Consider the following 26,535-nt stretch of genomic DNA (forward strand, 5'->3'; position numbering starts at 1 on the left):
AAAGTCCTCTATTTCACTGAATGACCATTTTTTCCCCTGAAGGATTATACTCAGTTTTGCTGGGTAGGTGATTCTTGGTTGTAATCCTATCTCCTTTGCCCTCCGGAATATTATATTCCATGCCCTGCGGTCCTTTAATGTAGAAGCTGCTAAATCTTGTGTTATTCTGATTGTGTTTCCACAATACTTGAATTGTTTTTTTTCTGGCAGCTTGTAATATTTTCTTCTTGACCTGGGAACTCTGGAATTTGGCTATTATATTCCTAGGAGTTTTCCTTTGGGGATCTCTTTCAGGAGGAAATTGGTGGATTCTTTCAATTTCAAATTTGCCCTCTGGTTCTAGTATATCAGGGCAGTTTTCCTTGATAATTTCTTGAAAGATGATGTCTAGACTCTTTTTTTGATCATGGATTTCAGATAGTCCAATAATTTTTAAATTCTCTCTCCTGGATCTATTTTCCAGGTGAGTTGTTTTTCCAATGAGATATTTCACATTATCTTCTATTTTTTCATTCTTTTGGATTTGTTTTACAGTGTCTTGATTTCTCATAAAGTCACTACCTTCCAATTGCTCTATTCTAATTTTTAATTTAAAAAAAAATTTTTTTTTTGGCTAGGCAACGGGGTTAAGTGACTTGCCCAGGGTCACACAGCTAGTAAGTGTTATGTGTCTGAGGCTGGATTTGAACTCAGGTCCTCCTGAATCCAGGGCCAGTGCTCTATCCACTGTGCCACCTACCTGCCCCTTCTATCCTAGTTTTTAAGGAAGTATTTTCTTCAGTAATCTTTTGGACTTCCTTTTCTATTTGGCCAATTTTGCTTTTTAGGGCATTCTTCTCCTCATTGGCTTTTTGGACCTCTTTTGCCATTTGGGTTAGGCTGTTTTTTAAGGTGTTATTTTCTTCAGTATTTTTTTGGGTCTCCTTTAGCAAGCTGTTGACTTGTTTTTCGTGATTTTCTTGCATCACTCTCATTTCTCTTCCCAGTTTTTCCTCTACTTCCCTTACTTGCTTCTCAAAATCCCTTTTGAGCTCTTCCAAGGCCTGGGACTGATTCATATTTTTCTTGGAGGCTTTGGATGTAGGAGCTTTGACTTTGTTGTTTTCTTCTGGTTGTATATTTTGATCTTCTTTTTCACCAAAGTAAGATAATATAGTCTGACTCTTTTTGCACTGCTTGCTCATGATCCCAGCCAATTACTTGAGTTTTAAACTCTTTGTTAAGGTACGAATCTGTTTCCAGTGTGGAGAATGTACTGTCCCAAGTTTCGGGGGTTTGTACCAGAGATATTTGTAGGTACCTGTAAATTTTCAGTTCTCACAAGGTGGTATGATAAGGGGTGAGGTGTTTACCCCTTTCCTGGCCTGTGACCACAAGTATTCCTTTCTGTCCCGTAACTGTGAGGAGGTTCCTCTCCACAGCGACTGCAAACTCTACCACGCCAGCGCTCCTCCTCACCCCAGGATGGCCGCCCAGAACTGTGACCCAGATCCAAACATGGGCAGAGCAAGATATTCCTGCCTCAGCACTGGCAAAGAGATCCCTGCATTCCCTCTCTGATCAGCCACTGTATTCCCCCTCAGTCTATGAGCCGGAAGCTCGGGAAGCAGCTGTGCGTGCCCCTCCCCCCACCCCGTCCCCCGCCCATGCTCTTGGGAAATGAAGCTGCGACCCTACCTTCCTCACTCAGCACAGCAGAAATAGACTCTTCCCACTGACTTTCTAAATTGTCTTTGACATTTGTGGATTGAGGAGTCTGGAAACCTCCACAGCTGCTCACGATTCAGTCCTCTGAGGCCTGCTCCAGGTTCGCCTCGGCCTGTGCGCCCACGCCACTCTGCGCTGCGTTCCCAGCCCAGCACAGTATGCCTTTCTCATTAACCATCCAGGTTGTTTTGAGCTGGAAATTTGTTTCACTCTGTCTTTTTGTGGGTTCTGCTGCTTCAGAATTTGTTTAGAGCCATTTTTTATGAGTATTTGGAGTGGTTTGGGGGAGAGCTCAAGAAAGTCACTGCTTTCACTCTGCCATCTTGGCTCCGCCCTCCACTTGGTTTTGCTTTCTTTTTAAAAAACTATAGTAACTAATAGCTTATCTCTTCTAGTAATTTTTTAAAAGCCCTTACTTTATTTATCAGTTTAATGTTATTTTTTGCCTTAAATTTTGTTCATCTCTTTGATTTTCAAAATTTCTAACTTGGTGTTTAATGGTTTTCAAAATTGTGTTGCTTTTCTAGATTTTTTTAGTTAACATGCAATTCATTATTCTGTTCTTTCTTTTGTTGATGAAAGCACTCAAAGATAAATTTTCCTCTCATGACTCATATTTTTACGTGAAAATGTTTGCATTTTATTTTTTTCCGATTACATGCTAAAACAATTTTTAACATTTGTTCTTTTTTAAATTTTGAATTCCAAATTCTCTCCCTCCTTTTCTTTCTATCCTCCCACCACTGAGAAGGCAAGCAATTTGATATAGATTGTAAATGCGCAGTCATGCAAAACATATTTCTATGTAAATGTAGTAAAAGAAAACACAGACCAAAAAATAAAGAAACTTAAAAAATAGAAAGCATGCTTTGACCTGTATTCAGATTCCATCAGTTTTTTCTCTGGAGGTAGATAGCAGTTTTCATCAGAATTGTCTTGGATTTTTGTATTGCTGGGAATAGCCAAGTCATTCACAGTTGATCTTAATATAATATTGTTGTTTCTGTGTACAGTATTCTCCTGGTTCTTCTCACTTCACTTTGCATCAGTTCATGTAAGTCTTTCCAGGTTTTTCTGAAATCTGCCTGCTTACCATTTCTTATGGAGCAATATTATTCCATTATATTCATATACCACAACTTGTTCAGCCATTGCCCAATTGATGGGCATTCACTCAATTTCTATTTCTTTGCCTCCACAAAAAGCTGTTATAAATACTTTTGTACATGTAGGTCTTTTTCCCTTTTTTATGATCTCTTTGGGATTCAGGCCTAGTAGTGGTATTGTTGGATCAAAGGGTATGCACAGTTTGATTACCCTTTGCACATAGTTCCAAATTGCTCTCCAGAATGGTTGGATCAGTTTACAACTCCATCAGCAATGGAGTTGAGTGTCTCAATTCTCCCACATCCCCTCCAACATTTATTATTTTCCTTTTCTGTGATATTAGCCAATCTGATAGGTATGAGGTGGTACCTTAGAGTTGTATTAATTTGTATTTCTCTAGTCAGTAATGATTTAGAGCAGTTTGTCATATGATTATAGATAGCTTTGATTTCTTCATCTGAAAACTGCCAGTTCATATGTTTTGACCATTTACCAATTGGGAAATGACTTGTATTTGTATAAACTTGACTCATTTCTCTATATAGCTGAGAAATAAGGCCTTTATCAGAGAAACTTGCTATAAAAATTTCTGCCAGTTTTCTGCTTTCCTTCTAATCTTGGCTGTATTTGGATTTGTTTGTGAAACCCTTTTTAATATAATAAAAATTATCCATTTTACTTCCTATAATGTTTTCTATCTCTTCTTTGGTCATAAACTCTTCCCTTCTCCATAGATCTGACAGGAAAAACCTCATGCTCCCCTAATTCGCCTATAGTATCACCCCTGATGTCTAAACCATATGGTATATGGTATGAGATATTTAGTTGCTGCCAAACTGCTTTCCAATTTTCCCAGCAATGTTTGTCAAATAGTGAGTTCTTGTCCCAAAAACTTGGATCTTTGGGTTTATCAAACACGAGATTACTATGGTCATTTACTACAATATATTGTGTACCTAATCTGTTCCACTGATCCACCACTCTATTTCTTAGCTAGTACCAGAATATTTTTATGCTTACCACTTTGTAATATAGTTTGAGATCTAGTTCTGCTAGGCCACCTTCCTTCACATTTTTTTTTGATTCCCTTGATATTCTTGACCTTTTGTTCTTCCAGATGAATTTTGTTATTATTTTTTCTAGCTCTGTAAAATAATTTTTGGTAACTTGATTGGTATGGCACTAAATAAGTAAATTTAGGTAGAATTGTCATTTTTATTATATTGACTCAGCCTACTCATGAGCAATTAATATTTCTCCAGTTGTTTAGATCTGACTTTATTTGTGTGAAGTCTTTTGTCATTGTGTTCATATAGTTCCTGGGTTTGTCTTAGCAGGTAGACTTCTAAATATTTTATATTATCTATAGTTACTTAAAATGGAATTTCTCTATCTCTTGCTGCTGGATTTTGTTGGTAATATATACAAATGCTAATTATTTATGTGTTTATTTTATATTCTGCAACTTTGCTGAAGTTGTTAATTATTTCAACTAGTTTTTTAGTTGATTCTCTAGGAGTCTCCAAGTATACCATCATATTATTTGCAAACTGTGATAGTTTGTTCCCTTATTGCTTATTCTGATTCCTTCATTTTCTTTTTCTTCTCTTATTGCTATAGCTAGCATTTCTAACACAATATTGAATACTAGTGGTGATAATGGACATCCTTGCTTTACCCCTAATCTTACTGGGAAGGCTTCACATTTATCCCCACTACAGATAATGCTTGCTGATGGTTTTAGATAGATGCTACTTATCATTTTAAGGAAAGTTCCATTTATTCCTGTGCTTTCCAGTGTTTTAATAGGAATGGGTGTTGTATTTTGTCAGAAGTCTTTTCTACATCTACTGAGATAATCATATGATTTCTGTTGGTTTTGTTACTGATATGGTAAATTAAGCTGATAGTTTTCCTAATATTGAATCCGTCCTGCATTCCTGGTATAAACCCCACCTGGTCATAGTGTATGATCTTTGTGATATATTGCTATAACTTCCTTGCTAGTATTTTATTTAAAATTTTTGCATCAATATTCACTAGGGAAATTGGTCTGTAATTTTCTTTCTGTTTTTGCTCTTCCTGGTTTAGTTTTAGATTTAGGTTTCCATGGCTCATATAGAAATATGTTTTGCATGACTGCACATGTACAATCCATATCAAATTGCTTGCCTTCTCAATGAGTGGGAGGTAGGAAGAGAAGGAGGGAGACAATTTGGAGTTAAAAATTAAGAAAAGAATAACTATTACAACACATTTGTGTTGTAAAATAAATTTGGTAGGATTCCTTCTTTGCCTATTTTTCCAAATAGTTGATATAGTATTGGAATGAATTCTTCTTTAAATGTCTGGTAGAATTTACTTATGAATCCATCTGGTCCTGGAAATTTTTTTTTCTTAGGGAGCTCATTGATGGCTTATTCAATTTCTTTTTCTAAGATTGATTGATAAATCTTATAAGGAAAGATCTTCCATGTCTCCTGTATGACGCTAAACATTGGGCTATAAGCCAGAGTGTGGTTATCTATGTTGACCTGAGAATTTAGCCAGTTCTCAGGAGATGTGCTCTGGGACCTGGCCAGTTCATCAGAACATATCAAGCTAATTAATATTCTAAAATGTTTTGCTTGCTCCAGGAACTTGGCCAGTCCCTGGACCAAGTAAAAACATCTACTAGAATCATGGACACCTCTGGCCCAGGGCCTTTGTTAGAGGCACTATTTAAATCCTAATTGGGAAAGCCATCTTTGGATTCTCACCCATGGAGAGAATGCTCTGCCTGAGACTTTCCCAGTCAGGACCCTTGAAAGCTGTACCCTGGGAATCCCCAGCTTGGACTTCAGGTGAACTTCCCTGAATTGGTGATTTTTTCTTATATTATTGCTATCCTTTGTGTTCTTAGCCTGACTATAGTCATATTGCTAATTGTATGTTGCTGTAAATCCGCCTTTTCAATACCTATATTATAATCTTAATTAAAACTACCTTCACTTCTCTCTCTAGTAGTGTGTCTTACTGTAGGAGCGAATCCGAACCACATTTTTCTTCCTTAATCACACAAAGATAGGGTTAATTAGGTATTCTATTTTCTCTTCTGTTAATCTGGGCAATTTATAATTTGTGAGTAATTATCCATTTTACTTAGGTTGTTGGATTTATTAACATCATATATTTTGGCAAAATATCTCCTAATAATTGCTTTCATTTCCTCTTCATTGATGGTAAATTCACCCTTTTCATTTTTAATACTAGTAATTTGGTTTTCCTCTTTTTAAAAAATCAAATTGACCATTTTACCTATTTTATTGTTTTTTTCTAAAACCAGTTCATTTTATTTATTAGTGCAGTAGGTTTTATATTTTCAATTTTGTTAATCTCTCCTTTGATTTTCAGGATTTCCACTTTGGTATTTAATTGGGGATTTTTAATTTGTTCTTTTTTTAGTTTTTTTTAGTTCCACGCCCAATTCATTGATGTGTTCTTTCTCTTTTTATTGGTTTATGCATTTAGAAATATAAATTTTCCCCTAAGTACTGCTTTGGCTGCATCCCATAAATTTTGGTATGCTATCTCATTGTTGTCATTCTCTTTCATGAAATTATTGATGACAATAAGATTCAAGCATTGCCTGCCATCCCTACCCCCCAATCTTTTCCTCTGTTGTAAAGGCTCTTCCTTTCACACCTCTTTTATGTGAGATAATTTTCCCCATTTTCCTTCCTTCCTAGTTCTCCCAGTGCAACCTTCTTTCTTATCCCTTAATTTTTTTTGTGAAGTGATCCCATCATAGTCAACTCACACCTGTGCCCTCTGTCTATGTATACTCCATATAACTGTTCTAATAATGAGAAGGTTCTTAGGAGTTACAATTATGATCTTCCCATATAAGAATGTAAACAGTTTAACCTTATTGATTCTATCATGATTTCTCTTTTATGTTTACCTTTTTTTGCTTCTCTTGAAAATTTTGATTTTTGTATTTGAAATCAGATTTTCTATTCAGCTCTGGTCTTTTCATCAGAAATGCTTGAAAGTCCTCTATTTCATCAAGATTAATCACTTCCAGTTGCAAGTTAGGTGGAAATTCCTGAACTGTGCAGTTAAATGGATTTTGAAATATGGAGATATATTTGCATCAAGATCTGAAAACTATTGCTGGAAGAGTGGTTTGAGATCAGAAAATATATCTGCTGCAAATTTGTATGGGAATGGACATGTCACTTCTTGTTTTAACTTTTGATAGCGCAAAAAGTGTATAAAGCATAGACATTACTTGTTTTTGTTATTATTTTGTTTGTTTTTTTGTATTTTGCCAGGCAGTGGGGTTTAAGTGACTTGTCCGGGGTTGGTCACACAGTTAGTGAGTGTCAAGTATCTGATGCTGGATTTGAACTCAGGTCCTCCTGACTCCAGGGCCAGTGCTCTATCCACTCTGCCACCTAGTAGCTCCCTAGACATTACTTGTGATTCAAACATTAGTTGTTGTTGAACTGTCTTTACAAAATGCAAAATTTTTTAAATGCAAAAATTGTTTTTAGTGCACAGGACCATACAGAGACAGATGGTAAGCTGGATTTGGCCCACTGGCCATAGTTCACTGACCCCCACCCTAAACAAATGCTGGAGGGGCTATGGGAAAACAGGTGTGTTGTTTCACTGTTGGTGTTGCTGTGAACTGGTCTAGTCATTCTGGAAAACAATCTGGAATTATGCCCCTAAAACTGTTAAACTGTGTGTACTCTTTGACCCAGTGATACCACTACTAGGTCTGTGCCCCAGGGAGATCAAAGAAAGAGGAAAAGGACCCAGGTGTATAAAAATATTTATAGCAGCTTTCTTTGTTGTGGTAAAGAAATGGAAATTGAGTAGGTACCCATCACATGGAGAATGGCTGAACAAGTTATTAATGGGATAATATTCTGCTGTAAAAATAATGAAGGGTACAGTTTCAGAGAAACTTGGAAACAATTGTATAAACTGATGCAGACTGAAGTAAGCAGAACCAGGAGAACAATTTCTGAACAATTACAAAATTATTGTAACAATAATTTTTAAAGACATAGGAACTCTTATCAACACAGTGACCAACCATAATTCCAGAGTACTCATGATGAACCTTGCTCCCCACCTACGAGGATAATAGACTTAGTGCAGACTGAGCCTTTTTTGGGGGGCGTAGGGCAATTGGGGAGTTGGTTTTGCTTGACCTTTGTAACAGAAGTTTTGTTTTTCTTGCTTTTTCAAGGGAGGTGGGGTGGGGTGAGAAGGCAGATCTTCATTTGAAAATAAAATTTAATGATATTTTATTCAATAATACATGTTTAATTTTTGTAAAGGTGCCATGCACCCTTGAAAATAATATGCTTCTTTCTGTTCCCATTCAGTAATCAAGAGATCCAGGAAATCTCACTTTTTAAAACTTCTTTCTTGTTTATCTTTTGGTTAGATTTGTCTAGGTTTTTTTTTTTAATTTGTCTAGGCTTTAAAGGGGTATACTGAGGTCCCCCACTATTAAGAGTATCCATGACACATACATCCATGACACATATTTCAAAATATGCAGAAAGAAGTTCAGAAAGAATTTATAAAAATCAGGCATGGGGAAAAGAACTTGATGAAAGCTTGATGTGAAATCCAACTAAGTTAGATCATCTCAAGAACATATATAAAAGAAACAAAGAAGATGACAGATGCAAAGTGGAATAGATTTGCCATCACTTATCTAATCTTTTCATCACCAACAGTGAAACCACCACCATTTGGACTCTCACAAAAAAACATTAATAATACAGTACCCTGTGTTTTAGGCACAAATTTGCCAGAATAAATTTTGTCAATTTAGCATTAACCTAATATCCAACCATCTCCAGCATGGAGAGAAGTCCAAATTGGCGATGCTACACTCACTCACACACACACACACACACACACACACACACACACACACACACACACAAACACCCCTTTGCTCACCATACAGAAAGTTCAGTCATGTCCAACCCATTATGACCCCATGAAACACAGCACACCAGGACCTGCTATCCTCCACTGTCTCCTGAAGTCTGTCCAAGCTCATGTTATTTGCTGCCATGACACTATCTCATCCTCTGCTATCCCCTTTTCCTTTTGTCTTCAGTCTTTCCCAGCATCAGTCTCTTTGAATGACTCCTATCTTATCATTATGTGGCCAGAATATTTAAGCTTCAGCTTCAGTATTTGTCTTTCCAATGAACAGAGTTAATTTCTTAAAGAATTGACTGATTTGATCTCCTTGCTGTCTAAAGCCTTTCTTTAGACATGGATTACTCTAAGTCAGTTTGAGAAAACATTTACAGAAATCTTGAGCTAGGAAAAAATCATGAGTTAAAATCCAGTTTGGGGCTAACATTCTAGAGCAATAATCACTGCTCCAATTTCTTCCTTGACCACCCCACTCAAGGAACAAAAGGGCCTTTTCATGGTGATCAAAATCAAAATCTTTTCTGAGTGACAGAAGAGGGCAGTCATTTCAGGGGATGGCAAAGGCAAGAATCTAAACAAAATAAGAGGTTTAGACTTTGTTCTTGGGAAAAGTCTGGAGAGAGTTTTAGGGAAGAGGAAACATTTAATATTTCTAGGGAAACTGGTTCTAAAGGCATTGATTTTTCAAAGAGTTCTCAAAGAGAAAGATTCGAAAAGAATGGAAAAGATTTGTAGGCTCAACTATAAACTTCTCTTTTGGGCTCTTAAAATTCTTCATAACTTGGAGAAGATCTAGGCCCCTTCTTACCTTCCTAATCTTTGTATACTTTTCTCCTTTCCACATACTCTATAAACCACATACAGGGACAGCTAGGTGGTGCGGTGAATAGAGCTCCAGCCTTGGAGTCAGGAGAACCTGAGTTCAAATGCGGCCTCAGATACTTGACACTTAACTAGCTGTGTGACCCTGGGCAAGTCACTTAACCTTGATTGCCTCACCAGAAAAAAAAAAAACCACGTACAGATGCCTTCTTGCTATTTTTTGAATAGATCATTCTGTATTTCCCAATTCCATGCTTTTTATCCTCCTGTCCTTTACCTCCTAGGTTCAAGTCTCAGCTCAAATCCTATCTTCTGCTGGTCTTTCTCCATCTTCCTGCCCCCTCACTACACTTGTTTTAGGTATGGGTCTCTCTCCTTTTTTTTTTTTGCTAGATAATGGGGTTAAGTGACTTGCCCAGGGTCACACAGCTAGTAAGTGTTATGTGTCTGAGGCCGGATTTGAACTCAGGTCCTCCTGACTCCAGGGCTGATGCTCCATCTACTGCGCCACCTAGCTGCCCCAGTATGGATCTCTCTTAAGACCCCTAAAGTTACCTTGCATTTTTGCCCTGTATATTGGTCATGTCCCTTCTTTCATGCCTAATCACCACCACTGTCACATTTGCACTGTATATATCTCATATATACATAGTTGTCTCTCCTCTCCCATTCTTCCATTAGGATGCAATTTCCTTGAAGGGAGGAACCACATTTTTACCTTTTTTTGAATCCCTAATACTTAGCAAAGTGCCTGGCACATAGTGATTAATAAGTGCTTATCCACCAAGCGGCCCCTTCCCATATTTCTCGTCTTTTTATTACTTTCCCCTTCTTCAGTTACACTGGCCCACTTGTTCCTTTCACCAGACAAGCCATCTCCCAGTCTTTGGAATAGCTGCCCCTCCATGTCCAGAATGCTACTCATCACCTCTACTTCATAATTTCCCTGGCTTCCTTCAAGACAGCTCAAATTTTACCTTCTGCAAGAGGGCTTTCCTAATCCTACCAGTTTGCAGGGTGGGAGTAGTTAATCCCCTGTGAGATGCTCTGTCTACTCTGTGTATATGTATACCTGTATACATGTGTGTATGTGTATGTATGTGTGTGTGTGTGTGTGTGCACGTGTGCCTAGTCATTTAGTTTCATTCTGTGAGCACCTTGGGAGCAGGGAATGTTTTTGCTTTTTTTTGTACCCCCAGTGCTTACTTAGTAGAATTCCTGGCATATAGTTCAGTGCTTAATATTTGTTGATTGATTAGAAGCATGATATGGAAGTACATTGCTAAAGTGATTTGCTGCAGTCATGCATAATGTTCTATGCAAAGTGACCTGTATTGCTTTTGTAAAATTGCATGATTTCAATGATCCCTCTGACAAAAAAAAATCAGTGTTTTAAATATCAGTGTTCTTCCACAATGCTATATATGAAATTAATCATGGAACACCAAGATTCATGAAAGAATAAAAATGACAACTGACCTAAAGGGCAGCAGAGAGTGTAACTAGGTTGTAGTATATAACCAGTGATGACTTGTGTACAAAAGGTGGCATAAAAAATTTATGGAAATTTATTATTGGAAAAAGAGGTGAATCTTTCATAAAAGGTGGCTTATACTAGAGCGAGAGCAAGAAAGACATGGACAGTCCAAGTGCTGTGCTAATACCTGCAAAATGTCAAAGATCTGGGAAGGCTTCAGGATGCTGGGGTAGATTCTTTAGGAAAATTTTTGGTAGGGCATAAGTAACACAGGATGAGAAAGCATGGATAGTTGTGATCCTACGAGTGCTGGGGGTATCCACATCATTGGAGTCATCAAGAATTAGCAAGTCCCTGGTTTTGCTACATCCACTGAGTTTCATCAACCTTTGTCATTTCTAATAGTTTGTATCAAAAAAACTCCTGGGTTGCAATTACTTTCATACCTGAGCAGCCCATGGAAGCAAGGAAAGGTCTTAAGTTTTATAGGGAAGAGTCAGGTCTCATTTCCCAGTGTGCATTTTGGTTTTGTCTCTCGAAAGACAGTCAGCTCAATCAGAGTGAATACAAACAGATGTAAAGGTTTCCAGGGGGAAAAAAAAGACCAGGTGTGGTGGTGATTAGGCATGAAAGGAAGGGCATGACCAATGTCCAGAGCAAAGTTGCAAGGTAGCTTTAGGAGTCTTAAAAGAGGCCCATACCCAATACAAATATTTACTATTTTTCTTGTCAGGGAGAAGCTGGAAAATGAGTAGGAAATAGGGGGGGAAAGTATTTTTTAATTTTATCATACTTCAGTATTTCAAGTTACCTGTAATTTTGTTGGAGTGGGTACCTCTTCCACTGGAGATTTCAACCCTTCACACTTTGATATCTTTAAAAATTACTGGGGACAAAAAAGTTCATCACTCCACAGATTCTCCAAATTCATCTAGGTTAGTTCTTGTTGAATACACATATACTTTATGGATGCTGGACCCCTTGGTGAAACTTCAGCTTGGTAGAACATTCTGTTGCCATAGCCTTCCAGTACCCAAGCTCCTCTCCATGCCCATGGGGAAGCATCAAAAGCTAAAAGAAGCCAGTTCTGCTATTTTAGTACAGGCTGAAACTAGCATAAAGGAAAGGAAAGATGCAAAGGGGAATCTGACTGGATAGAGGTTTAATCATATTCAGGGAAGTCTAGAAAAAAAGATAAGAACTCATAAATATCTCTATTGGAGATCTAGAAAATGGCTTGACAGTAACTATGCCAACCCCTAGCATGAAGCAGGAACAATTTAAATACAATAAATTATCTTTGTGAAAAAAACCTAAAATGAATTTACATAAGACTTCAGTATACTCCTAAAGTACATCAAATTTGCTTCTTAGTGTCCAAGATTATATGTTGATGAAAGAGAGCACCTCCAAAACCACCTCCCAGATCCTGGCCTTTTCCTCTGTGACCACTTGGAAGCAGAGAGTTAACCAATCCATCAACTAAGAATCAAAAAAAGGAAAATTTCCCCATCATTTATATATGCCCTGCTCCACACCCACATTTTTACCCCCACTAGATCTTTTTCAGTCTCTCCCTGGTGGTCAAGCACCATCTGATTGTCACTACAGTGTAAGGAAAACTTCAGAGCAGAAGATACCTGATTGGTAGTGCATGGTATAGTAAATGCTGGACTTTGAATTAGAAAGATGAGTCTGAATATTGGCATATTCACTAGCAGTGTGACTTTGGGCAAATCACCATTTCCTCCTGTATAAAATGGGAATAATAATCATACCTACTTCACAAGGATGTTGGGAGAAGCAACTGAAAATAATATATGTGAAGTGCTTTGCAAACCTTATAGCATAGATGTTTCTTATTATTACTGTGACCTCTACAATTCAGGAAATTACAGATAGTCTTGGATTAATCTAGCACAAGTTTCAAGCATGGAAAGTTCACAAATTCCACCCAAATCCAATAGGTATTTAAGTTGGCTTGGCTTAGTCCTCAGTGCTGATGTCTCCTGGGCCTGACTGGACCAGACTGGATATACAAGTGAGTTATAATATGGTATAGGAGAGTGAGGAAGTGGATAGCAAGCAGAATCCCAGAAGGCCTCAGCAATGCATCTGCTCACAGGCTAGAAGAAACTTTACATACCACCTAATCCAACTCCTTCATTTTATGGATGAGGAAATGGGCCCAGAGAGGTTAAGGTCATGCAGGAAATAAATGGTAGAGTTGGGATTTGAACACAGTTCTTCTGAATGAAAGAAAACCCAGTATTCTTTCTACTTTATCACTCTGACTCTAGTCAACTGTGAGATAGCCTGGAGGGTTTGGGGTTTTTTGTGCCTCAAGGGAAGGAAGGAGCCTGTGGCCTGTGACAGGTCTTTGTCCCTTGAAGTCCTATATTGCCCATACTTGGAAGCATCAAAATAAAAGCAACAAAATCATTAAGCAGAAATCAGGAAACAGAACAAATTAGATGTTTTGTTAAAGCTTATTTTCTCTATTTTCTTTTTGTTGCTGAAATTATGTTTATAATGAAACATTTTCAAGATAACCAAAGGCAGTATTTTGAGAAAGTGTATATTGAAATTGTAGTGTTGGCTTACTTAGCTGCAGCAAAAGATTAGTGTCAATACTGAGCAGATCCAGGAGACAATTGGAACAATGACAACATTCTGTAGATTCAGCTCCTGAACCTTCACAACTCCATTCAGTTCCATCATTGGATCTCCCAGCAGTCATAATTTATTGAAACAATAATTGTCATGGGGAAGATTTAAGCTTATTCTGTGTGGCTCCATAAGGCAGAACTAAAATCAGTGGGTGCAAGTTACAGGGAGGCAATTCAATATAAGGAAGAATTTCCAACAATCAGTTATCCAATAATGGAAACAACTGCCTCAGAAAACAGGGAGGATCTCATCTACAAAACACACAGTAGAAGGGAGTCCTGCACTCAGGAGGAAGTTGGATTCAACTACATGTTAAGGAAGTCTTAGTTAATGCCCATACTAATGGAATCCCAGATCCTGGAAGTGATAATTAAGCAATCGCTTCCAGGCACCCTTTTCCAGTAGGTCCCCCTACACTTACTCTTAGGGTTAGGCTCTTTTAGCTCCTAGTTCCCTCAAGGTGTCTGGTCTGTTCCTGCTCGGTCCTTTTTGTTAAAGTTCAAAACTGCTCCCTTGACTCTGAATAGTTTTTACTTAGCCACTCATAGCTAGCTGAGCATCGCAATCATACACATCTGGGATTCTATAGTCACATACTGTACTTTAATAACTCCACACCTATACTCTTCCTATTTCTTTTCTAACTTCTGTCCGTTAGTTTTGCTCTGAAAGATTTTCTAACAGTCTTTCTGGATAAATTTATCCTCTGTTCCGTTTAAACTGAGCATGATTTTTCGAAACTCCATTTCTGTTATATATTCACCTTGTCCAATTCAAGTTCCATCTCCTTAGTAGGCACTGACACATACAGATTCAAATGCAGACTGGCACAATAAAGGCAGACGCCAGCTGGCTCAGGTTTCTACACTACAAACTTGGATCATTTTGTTATTTGTAAAATGGAGTACTGGACTGGATGATCTATACATAAAGCTCCTTCCAGCTAAGATGCTACATAATGGATAGCGAACCCACCTCAGTTTCAAGTCCTGTCTCTGCTTGCCTCACACTGTGTGACCCTGGGCAAGTCACTCTGACTTCTTAGGAACACAGATAACTAAGACTTTAAGATCTTCATTGACCAAGGAATTTCCCACATTAGTGAAATCACAGGGGCAAACCTCCAACAATTTCACATTAACATGCTTACAGCTACCTGTTGTCCTTCAGCACTAAATCACTGAAGAGCTGGAGAAGAGACTACATGGGACAGGTATGAAGTGTTTCAATAATTTTCAATAATTGTATAGGGACATATAATCTGAAGACAAACAAAACCTTGGCCCTTCCCCTCCTCGATTTAACATGCCTTTTTTTACCTCCCACCTTCCAAAAAAAGCTAACAGATCAAACCCTAAAAATTCTTTTAAGGCTTTAGCCCTAAAAGAGTATTTCTCAGGCCAAGAAGCTAAGAGATTGCTTTGTTACAAAAGCTAAATTTGTCTAATTACATTGTTTTTTGTTTTTGGCTAGGCAATGGGGTTAAGTGACTTGCCCAGGGTCACACAGCTAGTAGGTGTTGTTTCTGAGGGCACATTTGAACTCAGGTCCTCCTGACTCCAAAGCTGGAGCTCTATCCACTGTGCCACTTAGCTGCCCCATAATTACATATTTTCAAATAATGCAAAGGCTAACTTATGTGAAATGTTATTTTGTTAAAGAAGTAGAAAATAATATGAAGAATGTACCGTATTAATGCTTTATTATGAAACATTATGCATGTACATTGCAACACTATGCACAGACATTGATCATTATGAAAAACTAACATAACATAATCTAATAAGTAGACAGAAATCAGAAGACAGCAAATTAGATGTTATTTCATTAAAGCTTTTTTATGGTTTTGTGTGATTTTCCCCCTCGTTGTTGATAGTTAAGTTTATAATAAAAAAATTTTCAAACTGTTAAACCAAGGCAGTATTTTGAGCAACAATGTATAGTCAAAGTGTAGCACTGTCTTAGCAATGATCTCAGGCAGCAGAGAATTTGGAGCCAATACAAAGTTGATACTAAGGACCTACTTTCAACAAGATACTCACATGCCAACATTAGAATTTAAACTGGACTACAATGTAGGGAACATGGGGGGTGGGGTGGAAGGAAGCACATATAAGTGGGACCTTTCTAATACGTGACCGTGAAATGAAATTTTAAAAATTAAGAACACATCCATTAAAGCTGTACCTTAAGGGAAATTATCTTGGGAGGCTGAGTCAACAAATAACTCATTCCATCCCATCTTTAGTGCTTGAGGCCAGGCTTACTGAAAGGGCATTTGTTGCTCCCAAAGAATTCGTTCATCTGATTCCAAGTGATGCTGTTCCACCAGAAAATTCTGCAATCACCTTTGGAGCAAACAAATGAGCCACACAAGAACGTATTCTGCTATTTTGTCTCATACTTTGCTTGATTACCCACCTTATTTGCCAGGCCTGGCTCAGTGACACTTGACTATTTCCAAAAGTCAAATCCACTCTGAGGATGAAGACTTGTCACCACTGAGAATGAGATAAACTCTGAAAACAATTCCAAAAAAAGTCCTTAATAGTGCAAGCATTACTGCTGTAAAGTATCCCAAGGAGATGAGTCTGAAGGAACACAAAACTCATTTGGATGTATGGAGGACTGGACATGAAGTCAGGATTCCTAGAGGTTTGAGGATACCTGAGACAGATTCCTCACCTATAAAATGGGGATAATACTTGTACTGCCTATCACCTCACAAGGCAGTGAGTTAAGTGCTCTATAAATCTAAGGCTGATGTTGATTTTAAAAAAGATTAGTCGTTTGCCTTATCATACATAACTTTCAGAGGTTATTTTTAAAGTCTTTTTAATTTGATCAACTAAATTTAAATTATTGTGTATTTTTCCAACATTCATGATGACATAATTTTCCTTATTCTATTTGTAACTTTCCTTTCACACGGTACTTTTTAAAAGATCGCATTTTTTTTATACCAAGAAATTCCTGTAGCTAGCATATTCAATATCTATTTCATCTCACAAAAAGACAAGGTAAAAGTATTTGGATATTCTAGCTCAGAATAGGGTCCTTCCATACATCTGTAGTCAGCCTGTTTTGAAATTAATTCTGTAAATTACAAGATTTGCTTCTTTCTGCTCTTATCTATACTTCTAAGTAATCACTACCCCATCCTTTCTTCTCCTCCCCAGGAGACCTGAGATAAAGAGCAATGGAAACTTATTTCCACACTATGTATACATTACTGACACTTAAGGAAGTTGTCCAAGTAACTCATTCTAAGGATACAAATTAAAATTAGCAGTTAGTTAAAACCTCCACTGAATTTCATCTCTGTCTCACTGTGGAATGGCAGTAATCTTGGGACTCTTTAATAACTGTTGTAGGCTGCAGATTCTCTCTCAAGAGGGAAAAGACTTTCAAGAGATAAGAGTCTACAAAGAGACTACGGTATCTCTCCTGGGAGGATAAACAGGCTAGCTACAGCATAAAGACCATCTATACTGAGGTGCAGAAAGATGTGGTAATCTGCACCAATGGAGGGTGTATTCACACTAATGTAATCACAAATCTAAAGTACAGAAAAAAATCTACATGTGGCTTTTTACAGTCACTTTGTGAAGTAGAACCTCATTACTAATTAGGTTTTAAATGCTAAAATCCATAGAGAATAACTTTGGCTACTAATTTCTAAGGTATAATAGAAAGAAACATTTCCATATACTCCAAAAAAGGCAGCCAGACAGAAAGCCCACTGATTTGAGAACCAAGAGACCCAGTGGTCTGTTCCTCAATTATTTGCTGTGTGACTTTATTAAGTCACAAAACCTGTGAGTTTCACGTTTTGTCTTCTAAAAAGTCCTATTTCACAGAATTTTCATAAAGTTCAAACAAATGTTGTCATAAAAATTTTTTGAAAGCAGTAAGGGCTTCCAGAAACATAAGTTCTAGTTTCTCTACAATCTAAGGTAGTTTCCCTTTAGAAGTGTAAAAAGCATCTGCAAGGTGGTTGATCTCCCTTCTCTCTTCCGACCTATAATTACTGAGTAATATGCCTTATACCTAAAGAAGGAAGATTCAGAGAACCAGGGAAAAGATAAGAAAGGTAACCAAGCCTTAGGGTAAATATGTCAGATGCAGAAAGTGAAGTTAGTCTAGTTAATATAGCTATTTCAAGAGCCAAAGAATATTTACCAACTCAATAAAGTGAGTTGATATTGTGGCATGACAAGATTCCATTTAGTCACTACCATCAAATGCAATTAAAATTTAGATCACAAGAAATTAACATGCTTGTTAGTGAAATCATTTAACTCAGTTCCTCCCAAACATCCTCTTCTAAAACATATTTACAAGTAAAAATCAAAGTATCTAGTATTTGATTTGAAAAATATGCTTTGCCTATCCGGAGGAATAAGTTAATTATGGAAAATTATCAGGTGGATACAGTAACTGATCCTTAAAAACAAACAAACAAAAAACACAACAACTTCTATTCCAAGGAATTAATTTTAGCTTGGGAAAAACCACAAAAACTTCTTTAAAAAGGTAAAATAGCTTAGAGCATTTAATATCTAAACAAATCAAGTGTTTTTATAGTAGCAGTCACAAATGTGCTTAATATACAAATCCATTCATTTGGAAAAAAAGATGTTAAATGGTATTTTACCTTGAACATAAATTTATCTAGTGAATTTAAGTAGTTGAATATTATCTTACTGAATTAAGCAGCAATTTTAGTGTAAAATAATGTTAAATACTTCACACAGCTTCATATTTTAAAATGTTTACAACTTTTAAGAAAAATAGTCTGAAGCAACTATTTTTTCCTCTTTAACAGGCATATTTAACATTATAAGTTCTCTATACTTTAAAAAATCTCCAGTTTTCTTGGATTTTTAGACACCCATCTAAATACTGTGGTCCCCATTACTGTCACATGGAGGGGTCTTTTTTTCTGCCAAAAAAAAAAAGCGAAAGGTAACACTCATAATACATTTTCACCAAATTTTTAGTACAAAAAGTATTAAGACTATACTGAACTGCATACCGTACCTACTGTACCATTAAAAAGAGAAGACACGGGTATACTCTTTAGCAAATTAAACAGCATTCTGGTGTGCTATGATGTTAAGGCATACCTTTAAATGCACACTGTCATTCATTCATAAATTACTTACAACTGCTGCTACTAGGTGAAGACAACTAGAACATAAGTTTTCCGCAAAACTAGAGGGAAAAGCAATACAAAATGTTGAAAGCCAGTATTTTAGTGTACAAAAGTAAACTTCAGTTCACATGTTAAAACACTATATAAGCTTTATGCAGTGACCTTTTAAACATGCTATGGTAGCTCCTGAGGATGTTTTAAAGCTGGAGGTAAGTTTGTAGGTCTTGATTCTTCATCAAGAAGCACCAAATCTTCAATTTCAGTTCCTCTGTATTTTCTTTTACATATCTTAACCACCACTTTTTTCTTGAGAAATAACTTCAGAGCTTCTCTTGATGCTACTGCCTTGGCATTCTCCTTACTCTTTCCACAGCCAGTACCCAAATAAACAGACTTGCACCTCAATTCACAAACTATACTTTCTTGAGAACTCTTATTTTGAGGCAGATCTGCCAGTTCTTTTAGTGGAACAAAAGAAACATCCAATGTTGCTTTTAGAGCCTCCACAGATGCATTTAGAAGTTCTCCATGATTCACATTGGGACTAAAGCCACCAACAGCCACTAACTTCCATGCAACAGTTTTATATAACCTATTGAAAAAAGGTTGTTTCTGTTTTACATCTTCAGTGGTTAATTTGCAAGAAAACCTAACAGAACTCTCACTTGACTGTGAAGTGCTTTTAGAAGGTAACTGTGATGTGCTAGTCTGAGAGCTACTCTTAGAAGCCAGCTGGGATACACTCGCCAAGGAACTGCTTTTGGGAGCCAACATTGATCCACTTGGCTGGGAGCTGCTTTTGGAAGACAACAGTGATGCAGCTGCCTGCGAACTGCTTTTAGAAGCCAACAGTGTAGCAGCTACCTGGGAGCTGCTTTTAGAAGTCAGCAGTAAAGTGCTTGCTGAGGTGGTGCTTTTGGGAGTTAACATTTGCACACTAGATGAGGAACTGTTCTTAGAAACAGATGATGAAATGCTTGACTCCAAGCTAGTTTTGGAAGTTGATTGTGATGTGCTTACATCTGAAGTGGTTTTGGAACCTAATAGGGGCAGTAATTCTGACCCAGGTTTGGAGGACAACAGTGGCAACTCTACTTCTGAGCTGCTTGGGGAACCCAACAATGGCACACTTGTCTCTGACCTGCTTTGAGAAGTCAACAGGGGCACTTCTGTCTCTGAACTGCTCTGAGAAGCCAAAGATGAAGTGCTCTCCAAAACACTCTTTTTAGGTGATACATTTTGTTGTTTGGAATCAGTCAGCTGGGTCCCAAGACTATTGGATTTTGCCACAGATGAAATTAACGTTGTACTATGTTTGTCTGACGTTTCTACCTCTGAAACCTTTTCAGGGCCTGCTGCTGCAACCTGAGAAGTGCTGATGCTTTGCTTTGACCCAAGATTTTCAGCTGTCAGCTCACTGGTGGATTTATTCTGACACTTTACTCCTGCCACCTCTTGGGAAAGTACACTCCCCCTCTCCAAGGTGCTGCTAGAGCTCCGACTTAGGTTCTCTCCACTCCCCACACATCTAGTGGATGACACTGGCCCCACCTTGACTTCCTGCTTTGGTGTTGCCTGCTCTGTTTTGCCAGAAGTCTTCGAAGCATCCTGACCACCAGCAGAACTGCTCTTTCCTTCAACTGCCCGCTTTTTGCACGGCTCTTCTACCCCATCTAAAAATTAAAAAAAAAAACAAAAATAAGTATTTGACTACTTCCACTTGATTACTAGTAAGCTAGACATTTGATGCAAGAAAGATGCTTAATAAAACAAAAGCAAAAAACTTGGTATGTATAATGCCAAGGACAAAATTACTATGTAATCATGACACAAGTTTCTTAAAATGAAACATATCTGACAGTTTTAAAACAGTCAAAGAAATTTAAAATTAAGAACCAAAAGATATATAGAAAAAAGTTTGAGACTAGTTGTGCTTAAAAAAAACCACATTAAATAGTTTGGCTATGTCAGAAATATAAGTTAATATGAAGCATGAGGTCACAGCACTAAAATAAACTTATGTTCTATGCTCCTATATATGTTTACATCTATGATCTGCTAACCATTGCTACTCGATATCCCTCTTTTCTTCACCTTGGCAACCAGTTCATCTCTTGTTGTATGGATTGGAGCATCTGTCACTTTGATGCCTTCAGCCATACTAAGTATTTTATCCATAACTTTTGGTGGATACCTAAAAAAAGAAAAACAAGTTGACTGTTCTCCGCAAGTCTTTTTCACAGGACATACAGACAAACCACAGGAAAGAGGCTTCCGATTAGCCACTGAGATACAGCAGGGATTCTCTGCTTCCGAAATAACCCGTAAATAAACGTGCTCACTGAGGGATGGATTCCGCCTTCTCTCCTCCCCCCAGCTGGGCCTACAAGCCATTCATCTGATCCAGACTAACGACTCCTACCAGCTGACCGAGAAAGAACACGGCTGACGTCCACACCACAAACGGGGGTTGGGGGTGGGGGGGGTGGAGCCGAGGAAGGGCAAGGGCCCACAACCGCGTCCTGCCCGGCCCGACCGGCTCCAGATGCTCTCCTCCCCGCTCGCGTTACACCCACAGGCCTCGGGCCCCGGTAACGGCGAACAAGGCCCAGGCCCGGATCACTCACCGGCACCCCAAAAAAATATGGTTGGCCCAGGCCATGGAGGAAGAGACGAGCTGCTGCAGTTGGCGACGGCGGTCCCCGCATTCCACCGAGGCGGCCTCGGTGGTGGCGGTCGGGGCCAGGTCTCCGGCATTGCGAAGCAGAAACTCGCGGCGGTGGCGCCAATGCTTGTCCGTCTCGCCGTCGCTGCGCAGCGTCTCCACCCAGGCGGCCACCCGTGGATTCTGGCTTAGGTACTCGGACACCTCGGAGATGGCCGCCCGCGCCATGCTCGACCCGCTCGTGTCGTCCGTCGCTAGGGCCGGCGAGGGACAAGGGAGAGAACGGAGGAGGCCCTGTCACCGAGGACTCGGGTAGCTCCCGCAACCCAGAGGCAGCCGACCAACGTAAGGCGAGCCGCAGAGCCGAAACGCCCACTTCCGCCCGCCGCCAGGCACCCCCCTCTCCTTTTATAACCTCGCCAGGACTCGCGCGTCGTCGCTTCCTTCCGGCGCGAGCCCCCGCTATAGCGGGTGGCTCTGCCGCGGTCTTCGCCTCGGGTTGGCGGAGGCCGAGGCGGAAGGCGGGGCCTAAGGGAGAGCCAGCCCGTGGCGAGCGGCTAGGAACACAGAACCCGCCCCCGGGGAGTCCCTTTTGAAAGCCGTCAGACAGACCAATGGGCGAGCAGGGCCGCACCACCTCCCGCCTTTGTGACGCGCCGGCCCCGAGAGGGGCGTTCCGCTCCCGGCCGCTTGTTTCGCTGCTCGGTTCCTCCCCCACTGCCAGCTCCGCGCTGTGTGCGGGTCGTCTGCGCTACTGCGTCTTCGGGGAGCGCGCGAGACACTGAAGGGGAAGTACGGGCGTCGACCACGCACCCGGTGTGGCGTGATTCCCCAGCGGCCTCGGCCCAACGCGACCGGGGGAACGCGGCGCCGCCGCGATCGTCGCCGCCGTCGTCAAGGGGCCGAACTCCGGCTCCCGCCGCCGCTGCTACCGCCCCGTCCCGCCCCTGCGGCCGGGTGACGAGCGCGCCCCCTGCTGTTAAGGGCCGCCGAGGGTTGAAGAGACCCGGATGGAGCCGGAGCCTTCGCGCGCCCCGCCCCCGCGGCGCTCCCTGCCGGGCAGGGGGGGCCGGAAGTGGACGCTTCTCGGGAGACGCGGGAGAGGGGCATCCTCCGCGCCCGCCCCGCTGCGCCCTCGGCGACTGGAGACAGCCCCCAACGTGTCCATTAAAACCAGAGGCCTTTAATCCTGCTCGAAACACCCGGGGTGTCTTTGCTTGGGATCTAGCACCTAGGTAGCGCTTCGAAGCTGGCAAAGCGCTTTCCAGCTCGTCCGAGCCTCCTCAGAACCCTGGGAGTAAGCCGGGTGCCGTTCTCTTCCCCATTATACGGAGGCAGACACTGAGGCAGACTTGGAAGGGGCCTGCCCAGGGAGGGTCACACGGCCTTAGCCAGCGCTCCCCCCGCGGTGACCCCTAGCCCAGGTTCCCATGAGGGGAAAAGAAGTTTCGGGATTTGCAGCGGTCAGCTCCGGCACCTGGAGGTGGTGAAAGTTGAAATTTGTCCTGGCCGGTCCGCAGGGCAGAGGCGCACATGATCTGACCTTGGACCTGTACTTTCAGGCCGTCTCCAGCCATGCTCCGTGGCTTTCTGAAACCCAGGGTCCCCTTCATGCCCAAGATGAGGGAGTCAGAGTAGGACTTAAGTGGAGCTTAACTCAGTGTCCAGTGAGATTCTGTAAAGCGTTTGATACAGTGCCTGGCACATAGTAGGTGCTTAATAAATGCTTATTCTCATCCTCTTCTCTCCCCTCTCCCCCAGTGAAAAGCATAGACATTTTAGAGGTGGAAGGGGAAATCGTCAAGGCCAACACCCTCCTTTTACAGAGACAGTACAGTGAGATGAAATAAGAACAGAACTTTAACGCAGAAGAGACCTAGGTTTAAATTCAGCCTCTTCCACTTTCTGACCTTTGGCAAATCACATAACTTTTCTGAACCTGTTAGTCCATTTGTAAAGTGGGATTGATAATGCCCATAGCACCTACAAATTTTATACAAATCTTTGTTACTATGGAGAAGGAAAGGAAGGAAAAGAAATGGTAGTCCTATTAAATGGAATGCCTAGCTGGTCTTCCTCCACATTCATTTCCTGGGCCGAGGAGTCCCAAGCCTGGCTTAATAGTGGTATATTTGGCAGGGACCAAGAAAGACACCACCCACTCAGTCTTAGTTGACCAAATAACTAGCATCGTGTTTGAAAGCACCAAGAGCATTTAGTACTGCTTTCATTCTTTCTTCTGCTATGCTGAATGAGGAAGTACAGAATGTGTGCTAAAACCACATCCCATCACTTCTTTCCTCACCTTTAATAGACTGTCTCTAACTGCCAATCCCATAATAAAAGATGTCATAACTTTGTGACCTGCTAGTTGTTAAGGTTCAGGTTCCAGGTGTATGTGTGGTTTAGAAAGACTTTGCGAAATAGTCCCAACATATTTTATGCACACAGCAAAAGTATTAAAGCTTGCATAATTTTGCAAAAATGAAATACCTACTTCTGAATCTCAGAGCATACAATACACAATTTTTAACAGACCTCTGATTTCATCAGTGTAGGGAACTCCCAGTGAGAAACTTAGCCTAAAAAAATAAGTAAATGCAGATGATTGATCAGGCTATGTGGGCATAGGCACCACTTTTTGTATTCTAAAGGAAACTAAAGAAAAAGAGTTTTCGTTAAGCAACATGGGATTTTGGGGGGATATTTTTTGTTTTGTCCCTATTCAGCTGTTGAAAGTCGGGAGTGAAAGGATTAGAGGGGAAAAAAAACCACCTGACTATATTTAGGCTCTAGGTTGGAGGATTTTTGATGAAGTTTCTTACTTTTGCACCTTTGAGAAAACATTTCTAGCTGTCACTTCCTCCTGAAAACTTTCTGTGAGGGTTCTTATGTAGCAGTGTGAGGGTAAGCATCATTAATAATTATAGCTAAGATCAATAAAGTGTTGGGGATAAAATCACTTTTTGTGATGCTATATAAATACGTGGAACACAAAGGTCTATCTATGTGACAAGCATTTCAGTTAACCTCATCAGTTTGAAAAACAGTTTGGAAGGAAAACAGCAGTTTCCAATAAATGCCTGTTGACTAACCAGTTTACTTAAGTATGAAAAACAGTTTGGAAGGAAAACAGCAGTTTCGATAAATGCCTGTTGGCTGACCAGTTTACTTAAGTATAAACCTGGTTAAATATAGGTTACCCAGTCAAAAAAATTTTACTAATGTGGGTAGTACAAAGGGATGAATAGTGAAAAAATCATACATGAGTGTTATGTTGTTCAGGAACTGAGTAGAAGTGATCAAATATCTCTCAAAATTTCAGGCTGCTTAGTGCAAAATTAAATGGGCGTAGGTACTCCTTCCTAAAAATACTTTGTAACTATACTCTTATTATACATCTTTCGTTGATCTCACCTGCTCCCAAGATTTCAAGTATCATCTTTATGCCAATGATTCCTAGATCTATATATCCAACCCTAGTCTCATGAGTTCCAATCTCCAGCTCAATGTCTCCAACTGGATGTCCTAATTGTCGGTTCAAACTCAACATATTCAAAACATAACTCATTCTCTTCTACCCTCCTACCTCAAAATCCAAGGGCACTACTCTCCACTCAGTCCAGTTCCCACTTTTTCCTAGAAAAGTACAGAATTTGAAAGTTGGAAGGGCCCCTCAGTAGACATCTAGTCAAATACACACCTGACAATACTGACTCCTACAACTTAACAAATAGTTATTCAGCCTTTACTTGAAGGCCTGGGATGAAAAGGAGCACACTATCTCCTAAGGCAGACCAACTTTTTGATAACTAATTATTAGAAACTTTGGTTTAACATCAAGCCTAAATTCCCCTCTTTCAGATTCTACTCTGCTCATTGTTCTGCCATTTGGGGTCAAACAGAGCAGATTGAATCCCTTTTCCCCATGATAGCCCTTCAGATACTCAGAGTTAGCTATCACACCCCCCATGAAATGTTCCCAAACCTAAATGTAACATCCTCATACAGCAAAGACCTCCCCTTGACTATTCTGGTTGCCCAGAATGTACATCTTTAGCTTATTTGTCCTACCTAAACTATGGTTCTGAAAACTTAACAAAATACTCAGATATGATTTTATCAGGGCAGGGAGTAGGGGACTATTTCCTCCTTATTCCTAGATGCTGTGACTCTCAATTGAGCCCAAAACTTCATTAGCCTTTTGAGCTGCTGTAACAATTAAGACTAATAGATTTTAGGCCACTAATCAACCCTAGGTGTTGTTCAGGTAAATTGCTGTCTATGCTTCCCCCATTTTATTACTTGTGAAGTCAGTTTTGTTTTTTTAATGCAGGTGTCAAGTGTTAAGGTTTATCACTATTAAATTTCATTTTAAATTCATCCTGATGTTTTAGCCTGTCAAAATCTTTTTGGATCCTGACTGTAATCCATTATTGGGAAGAATTCTTCCCAATTTTGTGTCATTTGGAAATTTGCTAGGAATGTTACCTTAATTTTATTCAAGTCAATTATAAAAATGTTAAGTAGCACAAGGCCTTGGGCACTTCACTAGCCTCCTAAAAGTAAATCATTGGTGACTACTCCTTGAGTATGGTCATTCAACCGGTTCTGAATCTAATTGTGTTATCATCTATAACACATTCATCTTTTGCACAAGAACTGCTTGAGAGACTTTGTCAAATAACCTTTCTGAAATCTAGGTAAATGATGCCTACAGCCCTGTGCTGATCTACCAGTATAGTTACAACGTCAGAAAGGGAAGTAAGATTAGTCTGTCATGACCTGTTCTTGCTGAAGCCATACTAGCTAGCTCTTTGTGGTCACTGCTTCCTTTTCTAAATGTCTGCTAAGTCTCTCAACTTTTCCTAAGAAGTTCACTGGCTTTTAATTTTCAGATTCTTACTCTCTTCCCTTTTTTGAAAGCTGGAACATAAGCATTTCTCTAATCAATTGTAGGTTGCTTCT

The 26,535-nt window shown here is 39.8% G+C and overlaps 1 protein-coding gene across 3 annotated transcripts; it reads right to left on the minus strand.

Moving 5' to 3' along the window:
- Positions 1-15,429: 15,429 nt before the first annotated feature.
- On the minus strand, positions 15,430-21,892 carry CDKN2AIP (CDKN2A interacting protein). 3 transcript variants are annotated; one of them, XM_021007706.2, is made up of 3 exons: positions 21,530-21,892; positions 20,966-21,096; positions 15,430-20,575 (listed from the first exon to the last, which is right to left on the minus strand). In XM_021007706.2, the coding sequence occupies exons 1-3, from the start codon at positions 21,793-21,795 to the stop codon at positions 19,077-19,079; spliced, it is 1,896 nt and encodes a 631-aa protein (XP_020863365.1). In that variant the 5' UTR covers positions 21,796-21,892; the 3' UTR covers positions 15,430-19,076. The 3 variants fall into 3 exon arrangements, with proteins under 3 accessions (XP_020863365.1, XP_020863366.1, XP_020863367.1); XM_021007707.2 differs by lacking the exon at positions 21,530-21,892 and adding an exon at positions 21,245-21,321; XM_021007708.2 differs by having other exon boundaries at positions 20,482-20,575; positions 20,997-21,096.
- Positions 21,893-26,535: the final 4,643 nt, after the last annotated feature.

This window comes from Phascolarctos cinereus, unplaced genomic scaffold, assembly GCF_003287225.1.
Source record: "Phascolarctos cinereus isolate Bilbo 61053 unplaced genomic scaffold, phaCin_HiC Scaffold_9;HRSCAF=440, whole genome shotgun sequence".
Taxonomy (NCBI): Eukaryota; Metazoa; Chordata; class Mammalia; order Diprotodontia; family Phascolarctidae; genus Phascolarctos; species Phascolarctos cinereus.